Source organism: Pristiophorus japonicus, chromosome 19 (assembly GCF_044704955.1).
Source record: "Pristiophorus japonicus isolate sPriJap1 chromosome 19, sPriJap1.hap1, whole genome shotgun sequence".
Classification (NCBI taxonomy): domain Eukaryota; kingdom Metazoa; phylum Chordata; class Chondrichthyes; family Pristiophoridae; genus Pristiophorus; species Pristiophorus japonicus.
Window position 1 is genome coordinate 1,943,303 of NC_091995.1, and position 27,896 is coordinate 1,971,198.

Consider the following 27,896-nt stretch of genomic DNA (forward strand, 5'->3'; position numbering starts at 1 on the left):
AGGAAATTCCACAGGTTAACAACTCTCTGAGTGAAGAAGTTTCTCCTCATCTAAGTCCGAAATGGCTTATCCCTTATCCTAAGACTGTGACCCCTGGTTCTGGACTTCCCCAACATCGGGAACATTCTTCCTGCATCTAACCTGTCCAGTCCCGTCAGAATTTTATGTGTGTCTATGAGATCCCCTCTCATCCTTCTAAACTGCAGTGAATAAATGCCCAGTCGATCCATTCTCTCCTCATATGTCAGTCCTGCCATCCCGGGAATCATTCTGGTGAAGCTTCGCTGCACTCTCTCAGTAGCAAGAACGTCCTTCCTCAGATTAGGAGACCAAAACTGAACACAATGTTCCAGGTGAGGCCTCATCAACTGCAGTAAGACCTCCCTGCTCAAATCCCCAAGCTATGAAGGCCAGCATACCACTTGCCTTCTTCACTGCCTGCTCGACCTGCATGCCTACTTTCAATGACTGATGTACCATGGCACCCAGGTCTCGTTGCACCTCCCCTTTTCCTAATCTGCTGCCATTCAGATAATATTCTGCTTTCATGTTTTTGCCACCAAAGTGGATAACCTCACATTTATCCACATTATACTGCATCTGCCATGCATTTGCCCACTCACCTAACGTGTCCAAGGCACTCTGCAGCCTCTTAGCATCCTCCTCACAGCTCACACTGCCACCCAGCTTAGTGTCATCTACAAACTTGGAGATATTACATTCAATTCCTTCATCAAAATCACTAATGTATATTGTAAATAGCTGGGGTCCCAGCACTGAGCCCTGCAGCACCCCACTAGTCACTGCCTGCCATTCTGAAAACGACCCATTTATCCCAAATCTCTGCTTCCTGTCTGCCAACCAGTTCTCTATCCACGTCAGTACATTACCCCCAATACCATTTGTTTTAATTTTGCACACCAATCTCTTGTGTGGGTCCTTGTCAAAAGCCTTTTGAAAGTCCAAATACACCACATCCACTGCATCTCCCTTGTCCACTCTACTCGTTACATCCTCAAAAAATTCGAGAAGATTTCTCAAGCACGATTTCTCTTTCATAAATCCATACTGACTTGGACCGATCCTGTCACTGCATTCCAAATGCGCTGTTATTTCATCTTTAACAATTGATTCCAACATTTTCCCCACAACTGATGTCAGGCTAACCGGTCTATAATTACCCGTTTTCTCTCTCCCTCCTTTTTAAAAAAGTGATGTTACATTAGCTATCCTCCAGTCCATAGGAACTGATCCAGAGTCGATAGACTGTTGAAAATGATCACCAATGCATCCACTATTTCTAGGGCCACATCCTTAAATACTCTGGGATGCAGACTATCAGGCTCCGGGGATTTATCGGCCTTCAATCCAATCAATTTCCCGAACACAATTTCCGCCTCATAAGGATATCCTTCAGTTCCTCCTTCTCACTAGCCCCTCGGTCCCCTAGTACTTCTGGAAGGTTATTTGTTTCTTCCTTTGTGAAGACAGATCCAAAGTATTTGTTCAACTGGTCTGACATTTCTTTGTTCCCCATTATAAATTCGCCTCAGTCTGACTGCAAGGGACTTACATTTGTCTTCACTAATCTTTTTCTCTTCATATATCTATACAAGCGTTTGCAGTCAGTTTTTATATTCCCAGCAAGCTTCCTCGCATACTCTATTTTCCCCCTCCTAATTAAACCCTTTGTACTCCTCTGCTGAATTATAAATTTCTCCCAGTCCTCAGGTTTGCTGCTTTTTCTAGCCAATTCCTTGGATTTAACACTATCCTTAATTTCCCTTGGTAGCCACAGTTGAGCCACCTTCCCCGTTTTATTTTATACTCCAGACAGGGATGTACAATTGTTGAAGTTCATCCTTGTGATCTTTAAATGTTTGCCATTGCCTATCCACCATCAACCCCTTAAGTATCATTTGCCAGTCTATTCTAGCCAATTCAGGTCTCATACCATCGAAGTTACCTTTCCTTAAGTTCAGGACCCTAGTCTCTGAATGAACTGCGTCACTTTACATCTTAATAAAGAATTCTACCATATTATGGTCACTCTTCCCCAAGGGGCCTCGCACAACAAGATTGCTAATTAGTCCTTTCTCATTACACATCACCCAGTCTAGGATGGCCAACCCTCTATTTAGTTCCTCGACATATTGGTCCAGAAAACCAACCCTAATACACTCCGGGAAATCTTCCTCCATCGTGTTGCTACCAGTTTGGTTAGATCAATCTATATGTAGATTAAAGTCGCCCATGACAACTGCTGTACCTTTATTGTATGCATTCCTAATTTCTTGTTTGATGCTGTCAAGATGAGCAATAATTTTCACCAATTCATCATTGGGAAGACTGAAGCTGATGTTTCTGGTCCATGCTACAAACTCCGTTCCCTATCATTGACTCCAACCCTCTCCCTAATATCTTTCCGACACCGAACCAGACCGTTTACAATGTTGGTGTGATATTTGACCCTGAAATGAGCTTCCCACCACATATCTACAGCATAACTAAGACCGCCTATTTGCATCATTCTAACATGCCTCCATTGCTGAAGCACTCATCCATGCCATTGTTCGGTCCAGGCTTGACTATTCCAACGCACTTCTGGTTGGCATCAACATTCTTTGCTTAATAAACTAGAATTGATCAAAACTCGGCTACCCAAGTCCTAAATCATACCAAGTCCCGCTCACCCATCACCCTGGAGCTCACCATTGACCAGGACCTTAAATGGACCAGTCACATAAATACTGTGGCAACAAGAGCAGATCAGAGGCTGGGTTCTGCGGCGCGTGTCTCACCTCCTGAATCCTCAATGCCTTTCCACCATCTACAAGGTACAAATCAGGAATACTCTCCACTTATCTGGATGAGTGCAGCTCCAACAACACTCAAGAATCTCAACAGCATGCAGGACAAAGCAGCCCACTTGATTGACATCCCATCCACTGCTTTCAACATCCACTCTCTCCACCACCGGTGCACTGTGGCTGCAATGTGTACCATCTATAAGATGCACTGCAGCAACTCATCAAAGGCTTCATCGGCAGCACCTCCAAAACCAGCGACCTCGACCACCTAGAAGGTCAAAGTCAGCAGGCGCATGGGAACACCACCACCTGCAAGTTCCCCTCCAAGTTACACACCATCCTGACTTGGAAATATATCGGCCATTCCTGCATCGTGGCTCGGTCCAAAAATCCTGGAATTCACTCCCTAACAGCACTGTGGGAGCACCTTCACCACACGGACTGCAGCGGTTCAAGAAGACCGGCTCAACATTATCTTCTCAAGGGTAATTATAATGGGCAATAAATGCTGTCTTGCCAGTGATGCCCACATCCTGGAAAGAGGAAAAAAAACCTGTGCTCGCTGACCAAATTGGCTCCTAGTTAAGCAAATCCTCAATATCAAAATTCTCCTTATTTTCAAATGCCTCCATGGCCTCGCCCCTCCATGGGGCAGAATTTGGTCAAGGCCTCTGCCCGGCCAAGTGATGGCCAACATTCCGCCGATGGCCGCCGAGGTACCGGACGGTATTTTGCGTGGGATTTTCATCATCGAGGTCCCTCGAAGGTCGGCGGGTAGCAATAGGACGACGTACTCCACCAATCTGAGCGGCAGCAGGCGGGAGGTCTCATTCTCGGCGGCAGAGGCGCTTGCTGCCCAAGTGTCACCGAGGGTGGAGTCGGGCCCACGGAGGGTCGAAGAGATAAATATAAAAATCATCAACAAACAAAAAAAGAGCAACATCTGAGGACCTTCAGGAGACCCCATCCAGGTGAGTACCTGTAAAGAAATGATTTAAAACCATTTTTTACAGGATCTTGACACTCATCGTTCAGGATAGAGCAGCCTCAACGCAGCGGTCCACCTCCGACTCCCGACCGCACCAAATCTGGCATCTCAGCGTGCGGGAGTCTACTTACATGTAACAACCATCCGCTGACGTCAGCGGCCGCTTGCTGGCGGCTCTCCCCTCCCGCCCGCTCCAGGCCACTGGCACTGGGCGGTTCGAGCAGAGGAATTTTGGCGGCAGTGGGCGGCAGTCGTCGGCAGTGGGCGGTGAGTTCATCAATATCGGCTCCCCCTGCTCTAAGGGGATGGTAGCCTAGCGGTTGTGTTACTGGACTGCTAATCCCGATGCCTGGTTTAATGAACCAGAAAAGATGTGAGTTCCAATCCTGCAATGGCAACTGTGAAATTCAAATTTCGGTTAATTAGATAAATTTGGAATTAAAAAGCTCGTATTAGTAATGGTGAGCATGAAATTACAAAATTGTTGTAAAAACCCATCTGGTTCACCAATCTCTGTGAGGGAAGGAAACCTGCTGTCCTCACCCGGTCTGGCCTGTATGTGACTCTGGACTCTTAACTGTCATCTGAAATCACACAGCAAGCCGTTCAATGGCACTTAGAGATGGAGAGTAAATGCTGGACTTGCCAGCAATACCCACATCCCATGAACGAATTGAAATAAAATATCTCCTGCAGCAGCACCCCCACCCTGCCGTGTTGTTCTTCTGCTTTCCTCTGGAGCATCCCAGATTATATTCGCTCAATCATTGGTGGCCGTGCCTTATGTTGCTCTGGAATTCTCTGCCTCTCTATCCTTCTTTCAGACGCACCTGAAAATCCACTTCTTCCACTAACTATGGCGTCACCTGCTCTACTTTCTCCTTATGTGGCTCGGTATTAAATGTTTTCTCTTATAATACTACTGTGAAGAGCCTTGGGATAACTCACTACATTAAAGGTGCTATATAAATACAAGTAGTTGTGGTACAGCACACAAGGTGATGTATCTGATATTTGCATACATGTACAGGTGGTGAATGTGGAGTTCTTAATTGGGGAACTAACATCATTCAAGTTTAAAATTGAACCAATTCCAAGTGTGGTAAATGTGTTGCACCCTTTGTGCTAGAGAATCTGGGCCAAGGGGGAGACTAACCTATTATAGAATCATAGAAATTTACAGCACGAAAGGAGGCCATTTCGGCCCATCGTGTCCATGCCGGCCGACCAAGAGCTATCCAGCCTAATCTCACTTCCCCACTCTCGGTCCATAGCCCTGTAGGTTACAGCACTTTAGGTGCACATCCAGGTAATTGTTAAATGTGGTGAGGGTTACTGTCTCTACCACCCTTCATGCAATGAGTTACAGACCCTCTCCACCCTCTGGGTGAAGAAATTTCCCCACATATCTCCTCTAAACCTTCCCCCAATTAATTTTAATATATGCCCCCTGGTTGTTGACCCCTCTTCCAAGGGAAACAGGTCCTTCCTATCCAATATAACCAGGCCCCTCATAATTGTATACACCTCAATTAGGTCTCCCCTCAGCCTCCTCTGTTACAAAGAAAACAGACCCAGCATCTCCAATCTTTCCTCATAGCCAAAATTTTCCAGTCCGGCAACATTCTTGTGAATCTCCTCTGCACCCTTTGCAGTGCAATCACATCTTTCATGTAATGTGGTGACCAGAACTGCATACAGTACTCCAGCTGTGGCCTAACAAGTGTTTTATACAGTTCAAGCAGAACCTCCCTCCTCTTTTACTCTATGCCTCTACTAATAAAGGCAAGCATTCCATATGCCTTCTTAGCCACCTTATCTACCTGGCCTGCTACCTTCAGGGATCTGTGGACCTGCACTCCAAGGTCTCGTTGTTCCTGTACACTTTTCAGTGCCCTACCATTTAATGTGTATTCCCTTGCCTTGTTAGCCTTCCCCAAATGCATTACCTCATACTTATCCAGATTGAATTCCATTTGCCATTGTTCTGCCCACCTGAGCAGTACATTGATATCTTCCTGCAGTCCACAGCTTTCTTTTCATTATCAACCACACAGCCCATTTTAGTGTAATTTGCAAACTTCTTAATCATACCCCCTACATTCAAGTAAGATTATCCTTGATCAATACTGCCACCGCCTCCCCCCCGCCCCCACCCCACACCCCTCTCCTTCCTGTCTTTTTCTCATCCCAATCCTTCCTGAATATATTATAGCCTGGAATGTTTAGTTCCAATTCTTTCCCATGTTTAAGCCAACTCTCCGCTTCAGCAACTATACCATAATCCTGTTTGATTTATCTCTCCATTTACTTCCTGTTCCTTTTACACTATTCTTTGCTCCGTTAATGGATCTCCATCCTCAGCTTGCCATGGGAAACAGTTGCGAATACAACCCACATTCAAAATGCTGTCAATTTCTATTCTTGTGCGTTATTATTAGTGTCTCAGTGGGTAGCACTCTCACACTCTGTGTCAGAGGTTTGTGGGTTTAAGACCGACTCCAAGGACTTGAACACAAACAATTGTGGCTTGGCACTCCAGTGCAGTACGGAGGGAACGCCGCACCATCGGAGGTATTGTCTTTTGCATGAAACGTTAAACCGAGACCCCTTCTGCTCTTTCAGATGGATTGAAAGGATCCCATGGCACTATTTCGAAGAAGATCAGTGGAGTTATCCCAGTGTCCTGGCTAATTTTTATCCCTCAATCAGCAGAAGTAAAAACAGATTATCTGGTCATTATCAAATTGCTGTTTGTGGGAGCTTGCTGTGTGCAAATTGCCTGCTGCGTTTCCCTCATGACAACAGTGACTACGATTCAAAAGTACATCATTGATTGCAAAGCGCTTTGAGACATCCAGTAGTCGTGAAAGGCGCTATATAAATTTCTAGACTTTGTTTCATTCTCTAATTAACATTGTTTATAGATCCACAATTTACTGATTAAATCTAAATACTGACTGATACTGTCCTGTGAGCAGATTGTTTCATTTCCCATCAACAGCCTGTAACATTGGGTTGCGAACATACCAAAAAAACAAACAGAAGAGTTCATCGGGTCCCCGCAGACTGTCCCATACAGTTGTGCTGCCTTCATGTGTCGTCACAGAGACACTCCAAACCCCCAGGGAGTCACATAATCTCCTGGGGGTGGGTAGAATCTGAAAAATTCCTCTCCGGCTCCTTTAGGTCATGGAAAGTAATGCAGGAGATCACACTGTCCCTAGCCATCAGGCTAGCTATCTCTGGTCCCAGGCCATCTCCTCCCCACACAGAAACAGGACCAACTCTCTCCTGAAGGAATACCATCAATCATCGCCCACCGTCAGCGGGAACCTGGATCCACAGGTCCAGTGTTCTCTGGGAAGAGATGAAGCGCTTAACGTCCAACTGGGAAATCTCCACACAAACAACGCTCAATCTTTTCCCTCGTGTATTCTAATGTAGGCGTTTGCCTCTGAGCACTGGTAAACATCTCAGTGCTGAACAGGTCGGGCAGGTTTGTGCCAAAACTCGCTCTGGCTCCTCCCTTTAAACAAACATTGAAACTGAAAGCGGATTGAATCAGGAAGTGCTGAGAGAGAACATGACTTCCCCACAGCAGTCCGAGAGTTTGTCCGAAGATTTAAATTGTCCCATTTGTCTGGATTTCTTCACCGACCCAGTAATGCTGGATTGTGGGTACAATTTCTGCCGCTCCTGTATCACACAGTGTTGGGATAAGGAGACAAACTGCTGCCCGGAATGCAGAGAGGAGTTTCCGGAAATAAACCTCAAGGTTAATCGGGCCTTGGCGAATCTGGCGGAGAAAGTTCGAAAAATAACCGTGAATGCCAAAGATAGAGACAGTAAACATCTCTGTGGGGAACATCAGGAAGAACTGACGCGGTTTTGTGAAACTGACAAGAAACTGATCTGTGTGAAGTGTCTGGTCCCGACAGAGGGGCGGAGTCACAAGACCCACAACTTCGTGGGACTGACGGAGGCTGCACAGATGTACAGGGTAACATGGAGGGTAGAATCTCTGGCAACATTTAAACATCTTGTGTTTAAACTTTACTCTAATTTAATTTCTAATTGCAGGATAAACTGAAATCATCCCTGGAATCGGCTACAAAGAGAAAGGATTCGGCTCTGGACACCGCACGGCGGCAGGGACAGCAGATTTCCGGAGTTAGGGTAAGGAACTGGACAGGTTAGATGCAGCAAGAATGTTCCCGATGTTGGGGAAGTCCAGAACCAGGGTCACAGTCTAAGGATAAGGGGTATGCCATTTAGGACAGAGATGAGGAGAAACTTTTTCACCCAGAGAGTGGTGCACCTGTGGAATTCTCTACCACAGAAAATTGTTGAGTCCAGTTGATGGATGTAGTCAGGAGGGATTTAGATTTGGCTCTTACGGCTGAGGACTTCAGCGAGTATAGAGAGGAGGCAGGAGTGTTCTGAAGTTGCATGATCAGCCAATGAACATATTCAATGGCGGTGCAGGCTTGAAGGGCCGAATGGCCTGCTCCTGCACCTATTTTCTATGTTCCTATGTCTCCCTGTGCTGATTTTCTGGGATCTCGGTTAGTTTTGTTCCCTTTTTCACGGTACATGAATTATGTTTCACATTTCATTTGGTAGGAACAGTCGAGCATTCTGCAGACCCACATCGCATCCGAGTTCGCTAAAATGCACCAGATTCTCAGTGATAAAGAGCAGCGTTTGATCAGAGATCTCAGGGAACAAGAGGGGAATATTCTAAAATCAATGGATGTGAACCTCAGTGGAATCCAACAGAAGTTAAATGGTATTAATCGAGAGATATCCGAGTTACAGAGACAGATGGAGGAGCAAGACACAGTCTCATTTCTGAAGGTAATACCTTGTTTTATTTAAATACATTCAGTGACATCATCTGAAACACAACGTCATGTATGCTGGTCTCACCCAGCTCACCTCGCGACCCCGGCAATGTTCCAGATGTGTCACGGTGCTTGTCCAATATCCAGAAGTGGAAGAATAGCAATTTCTTCCAACTAATTATTGGGATGGTCGAAGTCATTTTCTTTGGTCCCGCCACAAATTCCGTTCCCTCGACACCAACTCCACCCCTCTCCTCGGCCACTGTCTGAGGCTGATCCAGGCTGTTCACAACCTTGGCGTCTTATTTGACCCCGATATGGGATTCCTACCACATATCCACGCCATCATCAACACCACTTATTTCCACCTCTGTAACATCGCCCGTCTCAGCTCCTGCCTCAACATCAGCTGCTGAAACCCTCATCTATGCTTTTGCTACCTATGAACTTGACTAGTCCAATGCTCTCCAGGCTGGCCTCCGATTTTACCCCCTCCATAAACTTGGGCTCATCCAGAACTCAGAGGCACATTTCCTAACTTACACCAAGTCACGTCCAGCCATCACCCCTGTGCTCACTGGCGCAAACTGTCTCCTGGTTAAGAAACATCTCAATTTTGACATTCTCATTCTTATTTTCAACTCACTCCGTGGCCTCTCCACTCCCTATCTCTGCAACCATCTCCAGCTAAACAACCCACCAAGATATCTGTGCTCCTCCAATTCTGAACTCTTTGCACATCCTAAATTTTGTAACAAGTAGTGTAAGCGGTTTTGATCCTTGCCCAATTGCTAGATGGACGGTTCGAATCGCCTTACGAAAGTTCCAGATCCGGGAATTATTATTCAGAGTGTAAATGAAATGAGTCATGGTCAGTGATGGGCCATCCAACCCATATGTATTGGGCTGATGGCTCTTAATCTGGGCATCTCTCTCAGTCTTTGTGTTGGGAAAGACCTGGCTCCTCTTTGTCTGACCAGGCTAGTGGGTTCATTGTTCTGCTTTCCTTCGGAGATGCAGGTGAGAAATGCTTTTGCATGTTAGAGTGGCGTTGTCAGTGGCCCCCCTTCCTGGCCGACAGCTCTTTTGTCAATATTCATGGCCCCCTTCCTTTAGCTGGGACTGGTGGGCAAACCCGTTCTGGATGACTGACAGTTCTTTTGTCACAGCTAACTGCCATGCAGTCTCTGGAGTTTTACCAACACCAGCTTTTTTACTTATCTGCACAGGGTGATCCCACCACAGGGAAAATACCCTCAGAAAAGCCAATAAAGTCCACGAAATATTCTCGACTGAGTCCATTCTTCAAAACCGAAACTTTGTAATCTCTTCAGTAGCTCCATTGTTTGTTTCTACATACCTTGTCTCACTTAAATAAGTCCATGATATTATATCGTGTTGCCCCATAAATTGATTTTTTTCTTTCTTCATATTTACATTTCCTGATTCCAGGCAGCATCCGAGACCATCTGTGCTGTCTCCACATTCAACCCAGATTAGCGTCCCTCTGGTGTGGAGCCTAATACTGCATCATTGCCTGTTTATTTTCTCTGCTATATCCCTTGTGATACAACCTGTTATGGCGATAGATTTAGATGAGGAAAGGCAGGAGTAGGCTCGAGTGGAGCATCAACGCCGGCATGGACTGGTTGGCCCGAACGGCCTATTTCAGTGTCGTTTATCCTCTTTAATCCTATGTAACCTCGTATCTTGTTAGGTTTTGTTAAACAGCCTTATCAACCCTGGAGCTGCCTTTAATGCTCTGTGAGCCTATACCCCCAAATCCTTCTGCTCTTCTACCACACCAAGCCAACATCCATTCGGTGTGGGATTCCTGCTGTTACTTCCCCTGTCTCAGCCCACACTTACTGGCAGATAATTCTGACCAACAAAAATTTAGCCCATTCACGCATGTTCTTATTAACCCTTCACCACTTCTTTTGGTCTTGTATCAAATTAATTCTAGCCCCAGAACGAATCACTGTGGGACCCCACTGCCCACCTCTATTCGCCCTGAAAACTCACCCTTAATTGCTATTCTCTGATTTTATCCGAAGTAATTTCTAATCCAATTTGCTATCCTCCCCGAATTCCATATCCCACGAGCTTCTCTAGTCATCGCCTGTGTGGTACCTTATCAAGGCTTTCCTAAACTCCATGTACATTGCATTCACTGTATTGTCCCATCAACCATATGTATTCGATCCTCAAACATATCTATGAAGCATTTCCAACAAGATCATCTCATTTGAAATCTGAGCTTTAATTTAAATAGGCTTCTTGCTTCATTATTTTACCATGGACCTCAAAAACTACTAGCAATTGCATTCTGTTTTAACAGAATACATTTATTCTACATTGTTCGAATCACTTTTTAAAACATCCCATTTTTGATGTTCATTTCTGTGTATCTATCTTTCTTCTATTGCCTCAAGCTAGTTAGCTCGCTACTCGTTTTACTGAAATCTGCCTCACTGCATTCTCATTTTCTTCCGACCGTTTCCATTTCATTTCGATCTTAATAAGCTGTGCACAAACAGTTTGCTCATATACCTGATCATTACTTACAACCGGACCAGGCACCTGAAGGCACCAAAGTGACACTCAATGCCCTGAATCCAAGCGGTGTGAGATCCCCAGGGAGAAGCGCCCATCACGGTGCTACATGCACAGCGTAACTCCGGGTTGTGGGAGGTCCGGTTCAATAATTGCTATGGAAGTTCTTCCATCTCTCAGTTAGCTTGTGTAGAAAGTAGAATCGATCACATAAGAACATAATAAATAGGAACAGGAGTAGGCCATACGGCCAGTCGAGCTTGCCCCTCGGTCAGCAGTCCTGAAGGTTACATATAAACCTATGAACAATGCCGGGAAGCAAAGAGTACCCAGCCCAACCAGTCCACCCCACACAACTGCGACACCCCTTGCACCGAAACATTCTACACTCCACCCCAGCCAGAGCCATGTGATCTCCTGAGAGAGGCAAAAACCAGATAAAAATCCAGGCCAATTGGGGAACAAAGCGTGAAAATTCCTCTCCGTCCCATCCAGCCGATCGAAACTAGTCCAGGAGACCACCCGGGTCGTATTTGATGCCCTGCATGACTTACGATCGTATCTGCGCCAGCCAACAAATGGTTATCCAGTCTAATCCCACTTACCAGCTCTAAGTCAGTAACCCTGCAGGTTACGGCCCTTTAAGTGCCCATCCAATCACCTTTTAAATGTGATGAGGATTCCTGCATCCACCACCCTTCCAGGCCGTGAGTTCCAGACCCCCACAACCCTCTGTATCAAGAAGCCCCCCCCCTCAAATCCCCTCTGAACCTACCACCAACCATCATAATACTATGGCCCCTCATAATTGATCCCTCCACCACGGGAAATAGGCCCTTGCTATCCAGGATCCTCACAATGTGTACACCTCAATGTCCCTTCTCAGCATCCTCTGTTCCAATCTTACGTTTAGGTATTTTACAGCCTTCTGGACTCAACATCGAGTTCAACAATTTCAGAACATAACCTCTGCCCATATTTTGTTCTCTGCCCTCATTTTTTTTTAACAAACCACCCTCCCCTCTTTTACTTTTCTTGTTTCTCTCTTTCCCAAGGCAGCTGGAAGTTATTCCACCATTCACACACCATCTCGGCTCATATTTTGTTTCCTAACTTGTGCTATTACCAGCTCAATTTGGCGATCATCCCTGTTGTCTCTAAAATTACTCCTGTCTTCCAGAGTATCACAGACCTTCCGTTTTGTTCTTCCCTCCTCTTCCCCTTTCAGTGCCCCTCCATTTATTTAACAATCTGTTTATTTTCGGAGGTTTTCAGTTCTGACGAAGGCTCACAGACACAAAACATTTACTCTGTTTCGCTCCACAGATGCTGCCTGACTCACAGAGATTTCCAGCATTTTACTGTTTTTATTAATTAACTATTTCTCAGTTGGTGCCATGTGTAGCGTATGACACTGATTCTGAAATTTTGCCCCCAGACCCTCCCTGTGAACTCAGGTCTGTGTTTCTGTTTTATTTCAGGAGGCAGCTTCCCGGATGAGAAGGTATGAGGTTCACTTTACTGAATTGTTATTTCACCTGTTAAAGGAATGCACTGCGAGAATTCTAGAGTTGAATGTTTCATATTTTTAGAATCAGTGACGAGGGTAATCTCCTTTCATTGGACGGCTGGAATCTGCCGCTGGGAATATTCAAAGGGCCCGGTCAATACAAAGCGTGGAAAGAAATGATAGAGAACATCAGCCCAGGTAAAACGTTTTCAGCACCCCAATTTCAGACTTCGTAAAAATCTCGTTGCGTGAATACATCGAAATAATGAAACACAACTTCTGTATTTGTGCAATTAAATACAAAATATTATATAATAATCTCCAAAAGGAGATTGAAACTGGTGTGTGAAATCAGTGTAACTGTTTGTGACCCTATATCAGATCCAGGAGTGCGGGTTCGATACAGAAGCAGTGTATGGTATTGACAACACAGAACAATGTTCTCACCCTTCAGACTGACGGTGACTGCAGCGTCAGTAAAATAGCCAGATTGCTCATCACAAAACAGGTTCAAGATATAACGGAATCCATGATTCCTCCTCGCCTGGCAACACGTCCCACCCCCCATCCCACGGAACTCACCCGACTTTGAGGGGCACATCGAGAGGCGTGGGAGATTGGAGAGAGGCCGAGAAAAGGTCCGTTTGTCGGAGTAGTGTGAGTTCGTCGAGGAAACGCGGGAGATTGGAGGGAGGCCTATAAAAGGCCCATCATTCTGAGCGGTGGGAGTTCATCGACCAGGCGGAGGAGATCGGAGGGAGGCCTATAAAAGTCCCATCAGTCACAGTCGGGGAGCGGCAGTCGAGGAGGAGCCAGCTGGTACACCTGTAGCAGGGTGAGAAGGCAAAAAAGGACGGAGAAAGAAATCGAAGGGTGACGTCACAGCCAAGGGGGTAAGTGATTGGCTCGTAATTGGTGAGTAGTTTTTCTTCATTTACTTTTTCTTTATCAGTAGGTAAACTTTATCATTGTTGCCAAATTAAATAAAGTTAATCTAAGGGTTAAGTGATGGCAGGAAAGCTCGGACACGTGTCATGCTCCTCCTGTGCTATGTGGGAACTCAGGGACGCTTCCAGAGTCCCTGATACTACATGTGCAGTAAGTGTATCCTGCTGCAGCACCTGACAGACCACATTGCGGCACCGGAGCTGTGCATGGATTCAGTCTGGAGCATCCGCGATGTTGAGGATGTCGTGAAAACACGTTTAGTGAGTTCGACACACCGGACCTAAAGTTTACACAGCCAGATAGGGAATGGGTGATCAGCAGGAAGAGCAGTGGAAGGAAGGTAGTGCAGGGGACCCCTGTGGTCATCCCCCACCAAAACAGACACACCGTTTTGGGTACTGTTGGGGGGATGAATCATCAGGTGAGGGCAGCAGCCAAGTTCATGGCACCGTGGGTGGCTCTGCTGCACAGGATGGCAGGAAATACAGTGGAAGAGCTATAGTGGTAGGGGATTCTATTGTAAGGGGAATAGATAGACGTTTCTGCGGCCAAAATTGACATTCCAGGGTGGTATGTTGCCTCCCTGGTGCAAGGGTCAAGGATGTCTTGGAGCAGGACATTTTGGAGGGTTAGGGTGAACAGCCAGTTGTCGGGCTGCATATAGGTACCAACGTTATAGGTAAAAAATGGGATGAGGTCCTACAAGCTGGATTTAGGGAGCTAGGAGTTAAATTAAAAAGTAGGACCTCAGGATTGCTACCAGTGCCACATGCTAGTCAGAATAGGAATTGCAGGATAGCAAAGATGAATACGTGGCTTGAGGAGTGGTGCAGAAAAGAGGGATTCAAATTCCTGGGACATTGGAACCGGTTCTGGGGGAGGTGGGACTGGAACAAACCGGACGGTTTGCACCTGGGTAGGACCGGACCCAATGTCCTCGGGGGAGTGTTTGCTAGATCTGTTGGGGAAGGGTTAAACTAAGACGGCAGGGGGATGACAACCTTTGCAGGGAGACAGAGTGAAGTGGAATGGGGGCAGAAACAAAAGATAGAAACAAGAAAAGTAAAAGTGAAGGGCAGAGAAACCCAAGGCAAAAATCAAAAAGGGCCACTATGGCAAAATTCTAAATGGGCAAAGTGTGTTAAAAAGGCAAGGCTGAAGGCTCTGTGCCTCAATGCGAGGAGTATTTGTAATAAGGTGAATGAATTAACTGCGCAGGCAGCAATTAACGAGTATGATATCATTGCCATCACGAAGACATGGCTCCAGGGTGACCAAAGCTGGGAACTCAACATAAAAACATAGAAACATAGAAAATAGGTGCAGGAATAGGCCATTTGGCCTTTCAAGCCCGCACCACCTTTCAGTAAGATCATGGCTGATATTTCACCTCAAGACCCCTTTCCTGCTTTCTCTCAATGCCCCTTGATCCCTTTAGTCATAAGCGCCATATCTAACTCCCTCTTGAATATATCCAATGAACTGACATCAACAACTCCAGCCCCCATCCCATATCACTAATCCGACTTTGAGGGGTTCCATCCCACTACACCCTCCCCCAAACCCTGTTCCCTCTCGAGGTCAGCCGCCGTCTTCCCGGTGCCATATGTTGCAAATTTGTTTTGGTAACAATGCTTTGATGGCCCAGCCTGATGATTTATTTTTACAAAGTATATACAGCACAAAAACAGGCCATTCAGCCCAACAGGTCCAAGCCGGTGTTTATGCTCCACACGAGCCTTCTCCCACCCCTCTTCATCGAACCATATCAGCATATCCTTCTGTCCCTTCCTCCCTCGTGTGTTAATCTCGCTTCCCCTTAAATGCTTCTGTGCTATTTGCCTGAACTGCTTCTCGTGGTAGTGAGTTCCACATTCTCACCACTCTCCGGATAAAGAGGTTTCTCCTGAATCCCCTGTTAGATTTATTACTTAATTTTATGTTTTTATGGTGTCTAGTTTTTGTCTCCTCACAAATGGAAACGTCTTCTCTACATCTACCCTATCAGACCCTTTCATAATATTAACGACCTCTATCATTTCACCCCTCAGTTTTCCCATTTCTAGAGCCTATTCAATCTTTCCTGATAATTATAGCCTCTCACCTTTTTGTGCTATTTCCTTGTATATCTATTTTGCACTTCCTCCAATGCCTCTATATCCTAATTATAAAATGAAATACTGTAATATAAAATAGTGCTATATCTTTGTGCATTTATTTGAATACGCGTCTTGCAATCCTTGAGTTTCATCCTCTCTGAATTTGATTAGTTTATCATTAACTTGTCTTTTCCATCTTAAATATAATTGCATCTTATTTGATCTATTTTTCTACTGTCATGTTCAGCTGGCCAGACGTGCTGATCAATACTGAGACAAAGTAATTTTTCAATAATATGCAGAAAGCTGAGGATTAGAAGAAGGAATGTCACTCAGAGTTTGATTCTGTCACATCAATAAATTATCGGGGAATTTTTCGCGGGATCAGTGGGAAAAATAGCATTTGTTTCAGTGGGTCAAAGGTCTCCAGACGTCATCAGACCCGCAGCCTGCAATTGGCCGGCAGGCCCGCTGGGCGGGGCTTAACAGGTGTAATCAGGGAAGTAATTTCAGACAGCGGGCTGGAGCCAGCAGCGAGTCCGGGACCTGTCACCGACATCGCCCGCCACCGACCCGCCGAGACAGCGGAAATCGCGGCTTAAATCACTGACTGTGTTATTTTAACTTTCCCCCAGCTCCAGCCTCTCTGACTCTGGATCCGAACACAGCGAGTCCCTGGCTCATCCTGTCTGAGGGCCGGACCCGTGTGAGACTCGGAGACAAACAGCAGCCGCTCCCTGACACCCCGGAGAGGTTTGATTACTGGTCCTTTGTCCTGGGATCGGAGGGATTCACATCAGGGAGACACTACTGGGAGGTGGAGGTGGGGGACAAGACTGAGTGGGGTCTGGGAGTGATCCGAGAGTCTGCCGGGAGGAAAGGGCCAATCACCCCGAGCCCAGAGACTGGATACTGGATTGTGTGGCTGGATCCCGGAAGTGTCTATGCTGCCCTCACCTCCCCCTCACAGACCCCCCTCACCCTGAGTGTGAAGCCCCGGAAGATCGGGGTGTACCTGGACTATGAGGGCGGACAGGTGTCATTTTACAATGCGGACAACATGTCCCATCTCCACACTTTCACCCACACTTTCACTGAGAGAATCTTTCCCATCTTCAATCCGGGGTGGTATGACGGCGGGAATAACACCGCACTGCTGATAATCTGCGGGGTTAAAGGACACTAACATTAATGGGTCTGTTTCCATCATTTTCCCTCCAATTCCAGTTTCTGACTCCATTCCCTCCCCGGGTGTGTTTGTGTGATGAACATTTCCATTTGTATCTCAGTCTGTAATCAGTGTTTGACTGTAACCCCAGCAGGGTCAGGTCACTGAATAACCCTCCCATCCTCACCCTACAACATATCACCCCCGCCCAACCTGTACTGGGATAGAGTCTCTCCCTCCAGGGACCACAGCCTGGCATTCCTCTGGAGATATTACCCAGATCGACATTTAACTTTATTCCCTGTGACCTTCCTTTGACTGCGGTTTTAGCGGAACCGTCAAGCCATTGAATATAAACAGCTCAGCGCCTTCATTAAGGAGCAGAGAGTGTGGGGTGTTGGTGCAATCTGTGCAGCACTCACTGGGGAACATCACAAACTGGGCCCCGTTCCCAGTGCGGGGGGAGTTCATTCTGAGGAGGGAGACTCTGTCCAGAATTCCCGTGAGGGCAAAATCAGGAAGTCCAAGTGCGGGGGGCGGGGGCTGGCAGTGCATCTTGAGGCGGAAACCTGGCGGATGTAAAGCCGGGCTGAATGGAGCTGGTGTGGAACGGGGAAATGCGGGGAGCAGGATCGGCAGGGTGAGCGATTGGGGTTAGGGTTGTGGCTGCTGCCGAACGGAATCCGAAAATATAATCTTCCGTCTTGAAGCAGAATGGTGAGCCGTTGACCAGAAATTCCTGGCTTTGCGGGCAACGCCTGAGTTACGCTCCAGCTGCAGCAAGCGAGTCTGTAACAGTCACTGATTCAAAGACCCAAAATAGACTCGATACTTGCCTTTCACCCTATCCCATGTGCTATTGCTGTCCTCTCTGGCCTGGGGACCACCCATTGTCCCTGCCAACATGTGATCGTTGCTGGAGCTTCTCTGCTCTGATAATGTTGTGTATTGACCACCCACTGGCTGATACCTGATGTTGGTTTTGTGCGGAATTTGATGAAACAAAAATGCTTCACAGTATTTAGATCGTGTTTCAAGTAATATCGTGATCTTCAGGAAAAGGCAGTGCCAATTCCTATGAAAACATCTCCGACAGTGCATCGCCCTCTCAGTGCAGCACTGTGATGCGGTGCTCAAGTCTCTGGAGTGGGACATGAACCCACAACCTTCTGACTCAGAGGCGAAAGTGTTGCCCATTGAGCCACGGCTAGCAACTGTTGAGCATTTTGCTTTAAAACAACAATTAACTCGCTATCTGATCGTTATTAATGGAGAATGTAAGAGAATTGTAAAGGAGATTATATTGCAGAATCTTAATAAAAATGGATTTAAAAGGAACACTTTTCTACCTGTCTCCTGCTTTTCCTGAGTCATATGGAAACCTAAATAAATCACAAACCAGCAGACAGCTGCTTGGGTTGGTCTCGGATACCTGGTTAATTTCAAAGCTCTGAGTGGGAAAGGGCCGAATGATTCTTGACGCTGTCAGTCCGCAGTCAGGTTTGCTATAATTTGTCACCATCTCCAATATTGTTCTATTATGCAACAGCCGCGAAGGTAGAAGGGGATTTTGGTGGCCCTCAATCCTTTTCGGCTTGTGGTTCCGATGTCCATTTGTTTGCATCGGGCTAAACTGATTATACCTGTCTCTAAGCGAGTTTGCCTCCCCAGGTCCCTGGTTTTAAGGCAGGACTACTTGCATTGTCCAATACTGGGAACTGCTGCAGGCATCTCTGGCAGAACCGAGCGCCTGCTGTAACTGAGCAGACAACAGCGTCACCACGTGGCAGAATTGGGAAACAAACAAAAACACATTTTTCAACCTTGAGGAGTTCCTCTGTGCGCTTCTCCGCCCGTCCGTCCGTCTCTTTTTTTTAATTCACTCATGTGATGCGGGCGTCGCTAATTGCCCCTTGAGAATGTAGTGGATCGCACGTTCTTGAACCGCTGAGATAGTTGGACAGGTGACTAAATGCTTGCTCAAAGTGATAGGTTTTAAGGAGCGTCTCAAAGGTGTTCCCACAGTGCTGTTAGTGAGGGTGTTACAGGGTTTGGACCCAGCGATGAAGGAACGCCTGATTTATTTACACATCAGGATGGTGTGCAACTTGGACGGGAACTTGGAGGTGATGGAGTTACAATGCACCTGCTGCCCTTGTCCTTCTAGGTGGTAAATATCTCGGGTTTGGGAGGTACTGCCGAAGAAGCCTTAGCGAGTTGTTGCAGTGCGTCTTGTAGATTGTACACAGTGCAGCCACGGTACAGCGGTGGTGGAGGGAGTGAGTGTTCAATGTGGTGTATGGGGTGCCAATCAAGCGAGATGCTTTGTCCTGATCGGTATTGAGATTCCTTTAAGAACACAAGAACGAAAGAAATAGGAGCATATGTCGGCCATTTTGCTCCTCGAGCCTGCTCCGCAATTTAATAAGATCATGGCTAATCTGATCACGGACTCAGCTCCACTTCCCTGCCCGCTCCCCATAACCCTTTACTCCATTATCGCTCAAAAATCTGTCTATCTCCACCTTAAATATATTCAATGACTCAGCCTCCACAGCTTTCTGGAGCAGATAATTCCACAGGTTCACGACCCTCTGAGAGAAGAAATTTCTCCTCATCTTAGCTTTAAGTGGGCGGTCCCTTATTCTAAGACTATGTCCCGTAGCTTTAGTTTCCACTATGAGTGGGAATATGCTCTCTACATCCACCTTGTCGAGCCCCCTCATTATCTTATAAGTTTCAATAATATCACCTCTCATTCTTCTGAACTTCAATGTGTATAGGCCCAACCTAATCAACATATCCTCATAAGTCAACTCCCTCATCTCCGGAATCAGTTGAGTGAACCTTCTCTGAACGGCATATAATGCAAGCATATCGGCCCTTCAATAGAGAGACCAAAACTGTAAGCAGTACTCCAGATGTGGCCTCACCAATAACCTGTACAGTTGTAGCAGGACTTCAGTGCTTTTATACTCTATCCGCCTTGCAATAAAGGCCAACATTCCATTCGCCTTCCTGATTACTTACTGTGTTAGTTCACTTCTTGAATGTTGTTGGACCTACACTGATCCAGGCAGGTGGAGAGTGTTCCATGAACTGTATCCCAGGCTGTTAAGAGAAGCAACAGTGGAAAAGGCAGAAGGTCTGACCGTCATTTTTCAGTTTTCTCTGACAACAGCTGTGGTGCCAGAGGACTGGAGGACTGCTGATGGTGTACCTTTGTTTCAAAAGGGAGAAAGGGACAGACCGAGTAATTACAGGTCAGTCAGCCTAACCTCAGTGGTGGAAAAATTAGAGGAAATATTCCTTAGGGACAGAATAAATCTTCATTTGGAAAGACATGGATTAACCAAGGACATTCAGCATCGACTTGTTAAGGGAAAGTCGTGTCTGACTAACTTGATTGAAATTTTCGAGGAGGTAACTGGGACAGTCGAAGAGGCAGTGCATATAATGTAGTGTATATGGATTTTAGCAAGCCAAACCAGTGATTTATAAAAGGTTGGGCATAACTTCCTTGCTTTTGTACTCAATTCCTCTATTTATAAAGCCAAGGGTCCTGTCTGCTTTTTTAAAACTGCTTTATCAACTTATGCTGCCTCCTTCAAAGATGTGTGTACTTGCACCCCAGGATTCTCTGTTTCTGCACCCCTTTTGGAATTGTGCCATTTAGTTCATATGTAGTTTATGTACAATTAATGTCCTATCTCAAGCATGCAGTTTGTATGTAGCAAAGTTTGTGTGTGTGAGTGAGAGAGAGCGTCAGTATATGAGGATATGCAGGGGGGGGGGTTTATGCGTGCGAGAGAGTGGTGTATGAGTATATGTGCACGTGTGTGTGTATGAGTTAATATGGATATATAGGGGAGATTATGTGTGTATGAGAGAGTATCAGTTTCTGTGGCTGTGTTCGAGAGTTTGTGTGTGTGTGTGAGAGACAGAGAGAGTGTATGAGCACATATGGGTGTTTATGACAGCTTCTTTGTGAAAGAGCGTATGAATATATGTGGGTGTGTAGGAGTGTTTATATATGTCAGCGAGAAAGAGAAGGTGCATGAGTCTACGTGGGTGTGTCGGCGAGCTTGTGTGTGTTTGAGAAAGAGAGAGCAAGAGAGAGAGCTGAACGGGTGCCAGAAAACTTGTTATAGAAATGCTTCCCCTCTCAAACAGAACTAGAGCTGAAGGTTTAAAAACATTGAAGAACGAAAAGCACCAAGCGTTTAACGTGTGGTACAATGCTATGTATTAGCGCTGTCTGTGTGTGTGTGCATCTGGCTGGTTATCTGCACATGCTCCCTGCAGAGGTACAGCATTTTGTCTTCCTGTCTTACATACTAAAATGATGAACTATAAGGTTCTGAGGGGGCTTGACAGGTTAGATGCGATAGATGCAGAGAGGACGTTTCCCCTCGTGGGGGAATCTAGAACGAGGGGTCTTAGTTTCAGAATAAAGGGGTCGCCCATTTAAAACGGAAATGAGGAGGAATTTCTTCTCTCAGAGGGTCGTGAATCTTTGGAATTCTCTGCCTCAGAGAGCTGTGGAGGCTGGGTCATTGAATATATTTAAGGTGGCGAGAGACAGATTTTTGAATGATGAGTTAAGGGTTATGGGGAGCGGGCAGGGAAGTGGAGCTGAGCCCAAGATCAGATCAGCCATGATCTCATTGAATGGCGGAGCAGGCTCGAGGGGCAGAATAGCCTACTCCTGCTCTTATTTCTTACGTTCTTATAGTCATCTAATAACTCAAGCTCCGTGTAATTGATCTGACTTGACACTGTCATTACTGCGAACTGAAATCTGCGTCTTGTCTGTTTTAGGAGAACGGCTCGTTGAGAAAGAGGTGGGTCATTTATTACTCATGAACTAATTTAAACTAAATTAGCACTGTGCTCAACGATGGCTCAGTGGGGAGCACTCTCGCCCCCTGAGTCAGAAGGTTGTGGGTTCAAGTCCCACTTCAGGGACTTCAGCACGTAAATATCGGCTGATGTTCCCAGTGCAGTGCTGAGGGAGAGCTGCACTGTCGGAGGTGCCGTCTTTCAGATGAGAGATTAAACCGAGGCCCCGTCTGCTCTCTCAGGTGGATGTAAAAGAGCCCACGGCACTTGTAATGTATGCACCTGTGAGGATACTCACAGGTTGGTAGAACTGTTGCCCCGAAACCTCCCTTGGGAGCCGGTGCCTCACAACTTGAGCCTCCTCGGGGAAATCCCCCCCCCCCCACTGGTGCCTTGCAGCTCTGCGCAGAGGGGTTTCCTGTACGGGCTGCTCGTGCACACTCTCCACTTTGCCAGCCTCGTCTGCTGTCTGCACACGCCATGGCGCACCATCTTGCCGTCCGGAGGAGAAGGGGGTCCCCAATGGAGTGCTCTCTACGCGGGAGTCCTCCCTTTATCTATCGGGGACTTGGCCTGGAGGGTGGTGCACGGTGCAATCGGTTTTTAAGCCGGTTCACGGGCTCTCAGGCCGCCTGTAATTTCTGCGGTCTGGAGGAGTCCGTGTTCCACCTGTAGGTACAGTGTGCGAGGTTGCAGCCCCTCTTCCAATATTTGAAGGGGCTGCTCCTCAAATTCTGGCTGCACTTCAGTCCCACACTCCTGATCTTTGGGCCCCCTGTGCGGAGGGGAGCGGGCAGGTCGGAGGGCCTCCTCGTAGGACTGCTCCTGGGCCAAGGTGGCCATTAACCGGTCCAGGCAGCGGGTGCTCAAGGGGGTCGTTCAGTCCAAATGCCTAACTCTCTCCCTAACATTCATGCAAAGGTGTCCCTGGAAATGGAGCACGCGGTGTCCACCAGTACGCTCACAGCCTTTTGCGAGACGTGGGCGCCGGAGGGACTTGACGGAATCATCACCCCCGGCAACCAAATTTAATTTGATTCATTTAATGTTCAAAGTTTAATTGTTCATTTGTCAGTTCGAGTGCCCCTTTTAAGGGGGCGGGGGGGCACTTGATTTATAGTTTTACTTAAAATAGTGGTAGAGCTGTTGCATTGTGAGTGGTTTAGCCAGTCACGTGATGTTCACAAGACACAATCAAACCCCAGCCAGTTGGGTCTAGGTCATCCACGATGAGGTATGCAGTTGTGAGCCAAGTGGATGAACTGGGCATGTGTCGAGTGATTGTTAAACCTTCCTTAATAAACCAACTAGCTCTCAATAGCAATGTGTTGCTAAGAATGCTTAAGCAAAGAACCCATTAAGCAAATGCATTATTTCGAAGAAGAGCAGGGGAGTTCTCCCCGGTGTCCTGGGACCAATGTTTATCCCTCAACCAACATCAGTGAAAAACAGATTATCACATTGCTGTTTGTGGGAGCTTGCTGTGCGCAAATCGGCTGCCGCGTTTCCCTCATTACAACAGTGACTACACTTCGAAAAGTTACTTCACGGTAATGCACGTTGGACATTCGGTGCTCGCGAAAGGCGCCATAACAATGCAACTCTTTTTTTTTCAAACATTGTATACGTTCCCTTTTCTAGTATCGCTGAAAGACAGAAACCAATATCACTGGTGCATGGAGATCTGCCTTTGGGTGTATTTAAGGGCCCGTTACAATATGCAGCCTGGAAAGAAATGAGAGAGTACATCAACCCTGGTAAAGAGCGTGATTTATTTTTCCATTCTTAACTTCATTCGATTGCTAGCTTAAATATTGTGAATGTGGAAAGTTTTGAGCATTAAATATTTAAAGACAGAAATGAAATTTAAAAAATACTTACTTCGAAACGAAATAATCCTGCTGGGAGAAATCTAGCACACTGTCTCGAGCCCAGGGTGTAATTGTGATGGTAATGAAGTGACTTTGATTTATGAGACAAATTCCTAGCTCAGTGAGCATGAACAAACTTTTATAGAGAGTGGTTATTTACTGAGGATAAAGTCCAAGTGCGTCAGCTGTGGCTCAGTGGGCAGCATACTCACCTCTGAGCCTGAAGCAAAAGAACATCAGAAATAGGAGCAGGAGTCGGCCATACGGCCCCTCGAGCCTGCTCCGCCATTTAATACCATCATGGCTGATCCGATCATGGACTCAGGTCCACTTCCCTGCCCGCTCCCCATAACCCCTTATCCCCTTAACGGTTAAGAAACTGTCTTAAATGTATTGAATGTCCCAGTTTCCACAGCTCTCTAAGGCAGCAAATTCCACAGGTTTACAACCCTCTGAGAGAAGAAATTTCTCCTCATCTCAGTACTAAATGGACGGCCCCTTATTCTAAGACCATGTCCCCTAGTTCTAGTCTCCCCCATCAGTGGAAACATCCTCTCTGCATCCACCTTGTCAAGCCCCCTCATAATCTCATACGTTTCGATAAGATCACCTCTCATTCTTCTGAATTCCAATGAGTAGAGGCCCAACCTCCTCAACCTTTCCCCATAAGTCAACCCCCTCATCCCCGTGTTCGAGCCCCACTTCAGGAACTAAGCTGACACTCCCAGTGCAGTGCTGAGGGAGCGCTGCACTGTCGGAGGTGCTGTCTTTCAGATGAGACGTTAAAACCGAGGGCCCGTCTGCCCTCTCAGGTGGACATAAAAGCTTCCATGGTACTATGTCGAAGAAGAACAGGGGAGTTATGTCCTGGGACCAATATTTATCCCTCAATCAACATCACAAAAAAACAGATTATCTGGATGATTATCACATTGCTGTTTGTGGAAGCTTGCTGTGCGCAAATTGGCTGCTGCGTTTCCAACATTACAAGTGTCTACACTTTAACAGTACATCATTGGCTGTAAAGCGCTTTGAGATGTCTGGTGGTCGTGAAAGGCGCTATATAAATCCAAGTCTTTCTTTATGTGTGTGTGTGTGTGTGTGTGTGTGTCGTGTTATTTGGAGTTCACGTGATTTGCAGAGTTTGATAAGAAACGATTCTATTTTATTAAAAAGGTGATGTCAGCAAATAAACAAGACTATAAGATAGAAATTCCAGGGATGCGGGACTTCAGTTATGTGGATAGACTGGAGAAGCTGGGTTTGTCCCCCTGGAGCAGAGAAGGTTGAGAGGAGATTTGATTGAGGTTTCAAAGTCATGAGGGATCTGGACAGAGTGGATAGAGAGACACTATTCCCATTGGGGGAAGGGTCGAGAATCGGAGGACACTGATTTAAGGCAGAAGAACCAAAGGCAACATGAAGAAAAACTTTTTTACGCAGCGAGCGGTTAGGATCTGGAATGCACGGCCTGAGAGGGTGGTGGAGGCAGACTCAATCGTGGCTTTCAAAAGCGGAATTGGATAAGTACCTGAAGGGCAAAGAAAACTGCGGGGCTCCGGGGAAAGGGCGGGGGAGTGGGACTAGCTGAGGTGCTCTTGCAGAGAGCCGGCATGGGCTCGACGGGTCGAATGGCCTCCTTCTGTGCTGTAACCGTTCTATGATTGCAAGGAATAGGCAGCTGCAGACTCCTCTGCCAGATGTGACGTGCAGCTGTGCAGCACATTGGTGCGAGTCCCACCAGCGGGGGGGGATTAACCTTGGGGCGGATGGGGCTGTAGCCCCAGGCCCACCAAAGAACTTAGGCCCACCAAATAAATGTAGGGAAAAATATATAAGGCCTCCCAAAGAGGCTGAATAGAATCAACAATAAGAGAGAAAAAACAAGACCGAGGAAAATAGATTCACTTGTTTATATCTATATACAGAAGTACCAATATACACTATTGTACCGATATACAGAAGTACCTATATACACTAATGTACCTATATACAGAAGTACCTATATACACTAATGTACCTATATACAGAAATACCTATATACACCAATATAGGTACTTCTGTATACACTAATATACTGATATACAGAAGTACCTATCTACACTAATGTAACTATATACAGAAATACCTATATACACTAATGTATCTATATACAGAAATACCTATATACACTAATGCACCTATATACAGAAATACCTATCTACACTAATGCACCTATATACAGAAGTACCTATATACACGAATGTGCCGATATACACAAGTACCTATATACACTAATATACTGATATACAGAAGTACCTATCTACACTAATGTAACTATATACAGAAGTACCTATATACACTAATATACCTATATACAGAATAGAATATGTTCTAGCCTGCTTTATTTTACATGTTGAGAGAAATTTGTATATATGTACAGGAATCAAGTATTGCAATGTTACCAGAACTAGAATATATACCTACTTGATATATGCTTTCATTGTTGAATGTACTTGCCTATGTTTTCATACTCAGAATCAGAATCTATACATAATGTAATGAACATGAACAAAGATAACTATCAGTGTATTGGGATCAGTCTGCCCCAGGCCCATCGGCCCTCAATCCGGCCCTGACCACCAGGGACATACCTCCACGATCCCTCCCTAAATTATGTGGGGAAGCATGCATCTTACCAGAGGAAAGTTATTCAGTACCTTCATAGATCATAGTTGATCAAGCTCATGGTCTACAAGGCTGTAGTGATACCCGCCCTCCTGTATGGCTCAGAGACATGGACCATGTACAGATGATACCTCAAGTCGCTGGAGAAATACCATCAACGATGTCTCCGCAAGATCCTACAAATCCCCTGGGAGGACAGACGCACCAACGTTAGCGTCCTCGACCAGGCCAACATCCCCAGCATCGAAGCACTGACCACACTCGACCAGCTCCGCTGGGCGGGCCACATTGTTCACATGCCCGACACGAGACTCCCCAAAGCAAGCGTTCTACTCGGAACTCCTTCACGGCAAGCGAGCCCCCAAGTGGGCAGAGGGAACCGTTATGAGGGACACCCTCAAAGCCTCCCTGATAAATTGCAACATCCCCACTGACACGTGGGAGTCCCTGGCCAAAGACCAGTCCGCCCTAAGTGGAGGAAGTGCATCCGGGCGCCTCGAGTCTCGTCGCCGAGAGCATGCAGAAAGCAAGCGCAGGCAGCGGAAGGAGCGTGCGGCAAACCAGTCCCACCCTCCCCTTCCCTCAACCACTGTCTGCCCCACCTGAGACAGGGACTGTAATTCCCGATTTGGACTGTTCAGCCACCATTCTAAGATGGAAGCCGGTGTCTTCCTCGAGACGAGGGACCGCCTGTGAGTTGATGGTGAGAAGCCAGGTCAAGATGATGAGTTGTCCCTTCTTTCCCTCAGCTCCAGCCCCTTTGACGCTCGACCCCAGCACGGCTCATCGCCGGCTGGTCCTGTCGGAAGATCTGACTGCGGTGAAGCACGGCGGCAGGCGGCCCCCGCTCCCCGCCAGCCCGGACAGGTTCGACCCTTACGTCTGCGTCCTGGCCAGCGAGGGCTTTGCGTCGGGGAAGCACTACTGGGAGGTGGAGGTGAAGAACAAGCCCAAGTGGGATGTGGGCGTGGTGCGGGGATCTGTCGACCGGAAAGGGAACGAGGCACCGTCGCCGGAGACTGGATACTGGATTGTGTGGCTGAGAAACGGCAATGAGTATTGGGCAGTGACAAGTCCTCGCACCCCCCTCGCCCAGAGAGCCAGACCCCGGAAGATCGGGGTGTACCTGGACTACGAGGGCGGACAGGTGTCGTTTTACAACGCTGACAACATGTCCCATCTCTACACCTTCACCCACACCTTCACCGAGAGAATCTTCCCCTACTTCAGTCCCTGTTTGAACGACGACGGGAAAAATTCAGAGCCATTGAGAATCAGCTGGGAGAAGGGTCACTGACACCAAGCTGCAGGGTGCCGTGATTTTTTTTTTGGGGGGGGGGCGGTTTCTTGCTGAAAGCTCCCTTTTCGGCGTTTGCTATTGTCGCCTGGGTACCAGATAAAATCTGAATAACGTGTTTAAAGATTGCGACAGGCATAAAAATGCTGCAAATACGCAGCTGGTCAATTGCAAGTCCGTTTCTAAACCGGGTATCAGGTCACCATCATCGTCATCGGCAGTCCCTCGAAACGAGGGTGACTTGCTTCCACGTCAAAAAGGGATGAGTTCACGGGTGTTTCAGTGAAGGACCT

At 46.7% G+C, this 27,896-nt stretch overlaps 2 protein-coding genes across 2 annotated transcripts; both read left to right on the plus strand.

Annotated features, from left to right (window-relative positions):
- Positions 1-6,950: 6,950 nt before the first annotated feature.
- Positions 6,951-18,255, plus strand: LOC139229612 (nuclear factor 7, ovary-like). Its single transcript, XM_070861123.1, has 6 exons — positions 6,951-7,801; positions 7,882-7,977; positions 8,425-8,658; positions 12,683-12,705; positions 12,794-12,909; positions 16,394-18,255. Exons 1-6 carry the CDS (start codon positions 7,385-7,387, stop codon positions 16,942-16,944), a joined length of 1,437 nt encoding a protein of 478 aa, XP_070717224.1. The 5' UTR covers positions 6,951-7,384; the 3' UTR covers positions 16,945-18,255.
- A 734-nt stretch (positions 18,256-18,989) lies between these two features.
- Positions 18,990-27,603, plus strand: LOC139230610 (zinc-binding protein A33-like). Its single transcript, XM_070862429.1, has 4 exons — positions 18,990-19,052; positions 21,748-21,770; positions 23,410-23,525; positions 27,056-27,603. The coding sequence occupies exons 1-4, from the start codon at positions 18,990-18,992 to the stop codon at positions 27,601-27,603; spliced, it is 750 nt and encodes a 249-aa protein (XP_070718530.1).
- Positions 27,604-27,896: the final 293 nt, after the last annotated feature.

Coding starts and splice junctions, on each gene's coding strand:
- LOC139229612 (XM_070861123.1), top strand. CDS start 7,385: ATGACTTCCCCACAGCAGTCCGAGAGTTTGTCCGAAGATTTAAATTGT. Junction 7,802..7,881: donor AGGCTGCACAGATGTACAGG/GTAACATGGAGG, acceptor TTCTAATTGCAG/GATAAACTGAAATCATCCCT. Junction 12,706..12,793: donor GCAGCTTCCCGGATGAGAAG/GTATGAGGTTCA, acceptor TCATATTTTTAG/AATCAGTGACGAGGGTAATC.
- LOC139230610 (XM_070862429.1), top strand. CDS start 18,990: ATGAAGGAACGCCTGATTTATTTACACATCAGGATGGTGTGCAACTTG. Junction 21,771..23,409: donor AACGGCTCGTTGAGAAAGAG/GTGGGTCATTTA, acceptor TCCCTTTTCTAG/TATCGCTGAAAGACAGAAAC. Junction 23,526..27,055: donor GAGAGAGTACATCAACCCTG/GTAAAGAGCGTG, acceptor TCTTTCCCTCAG/CTCCAGCCCCTTTGACGCTC.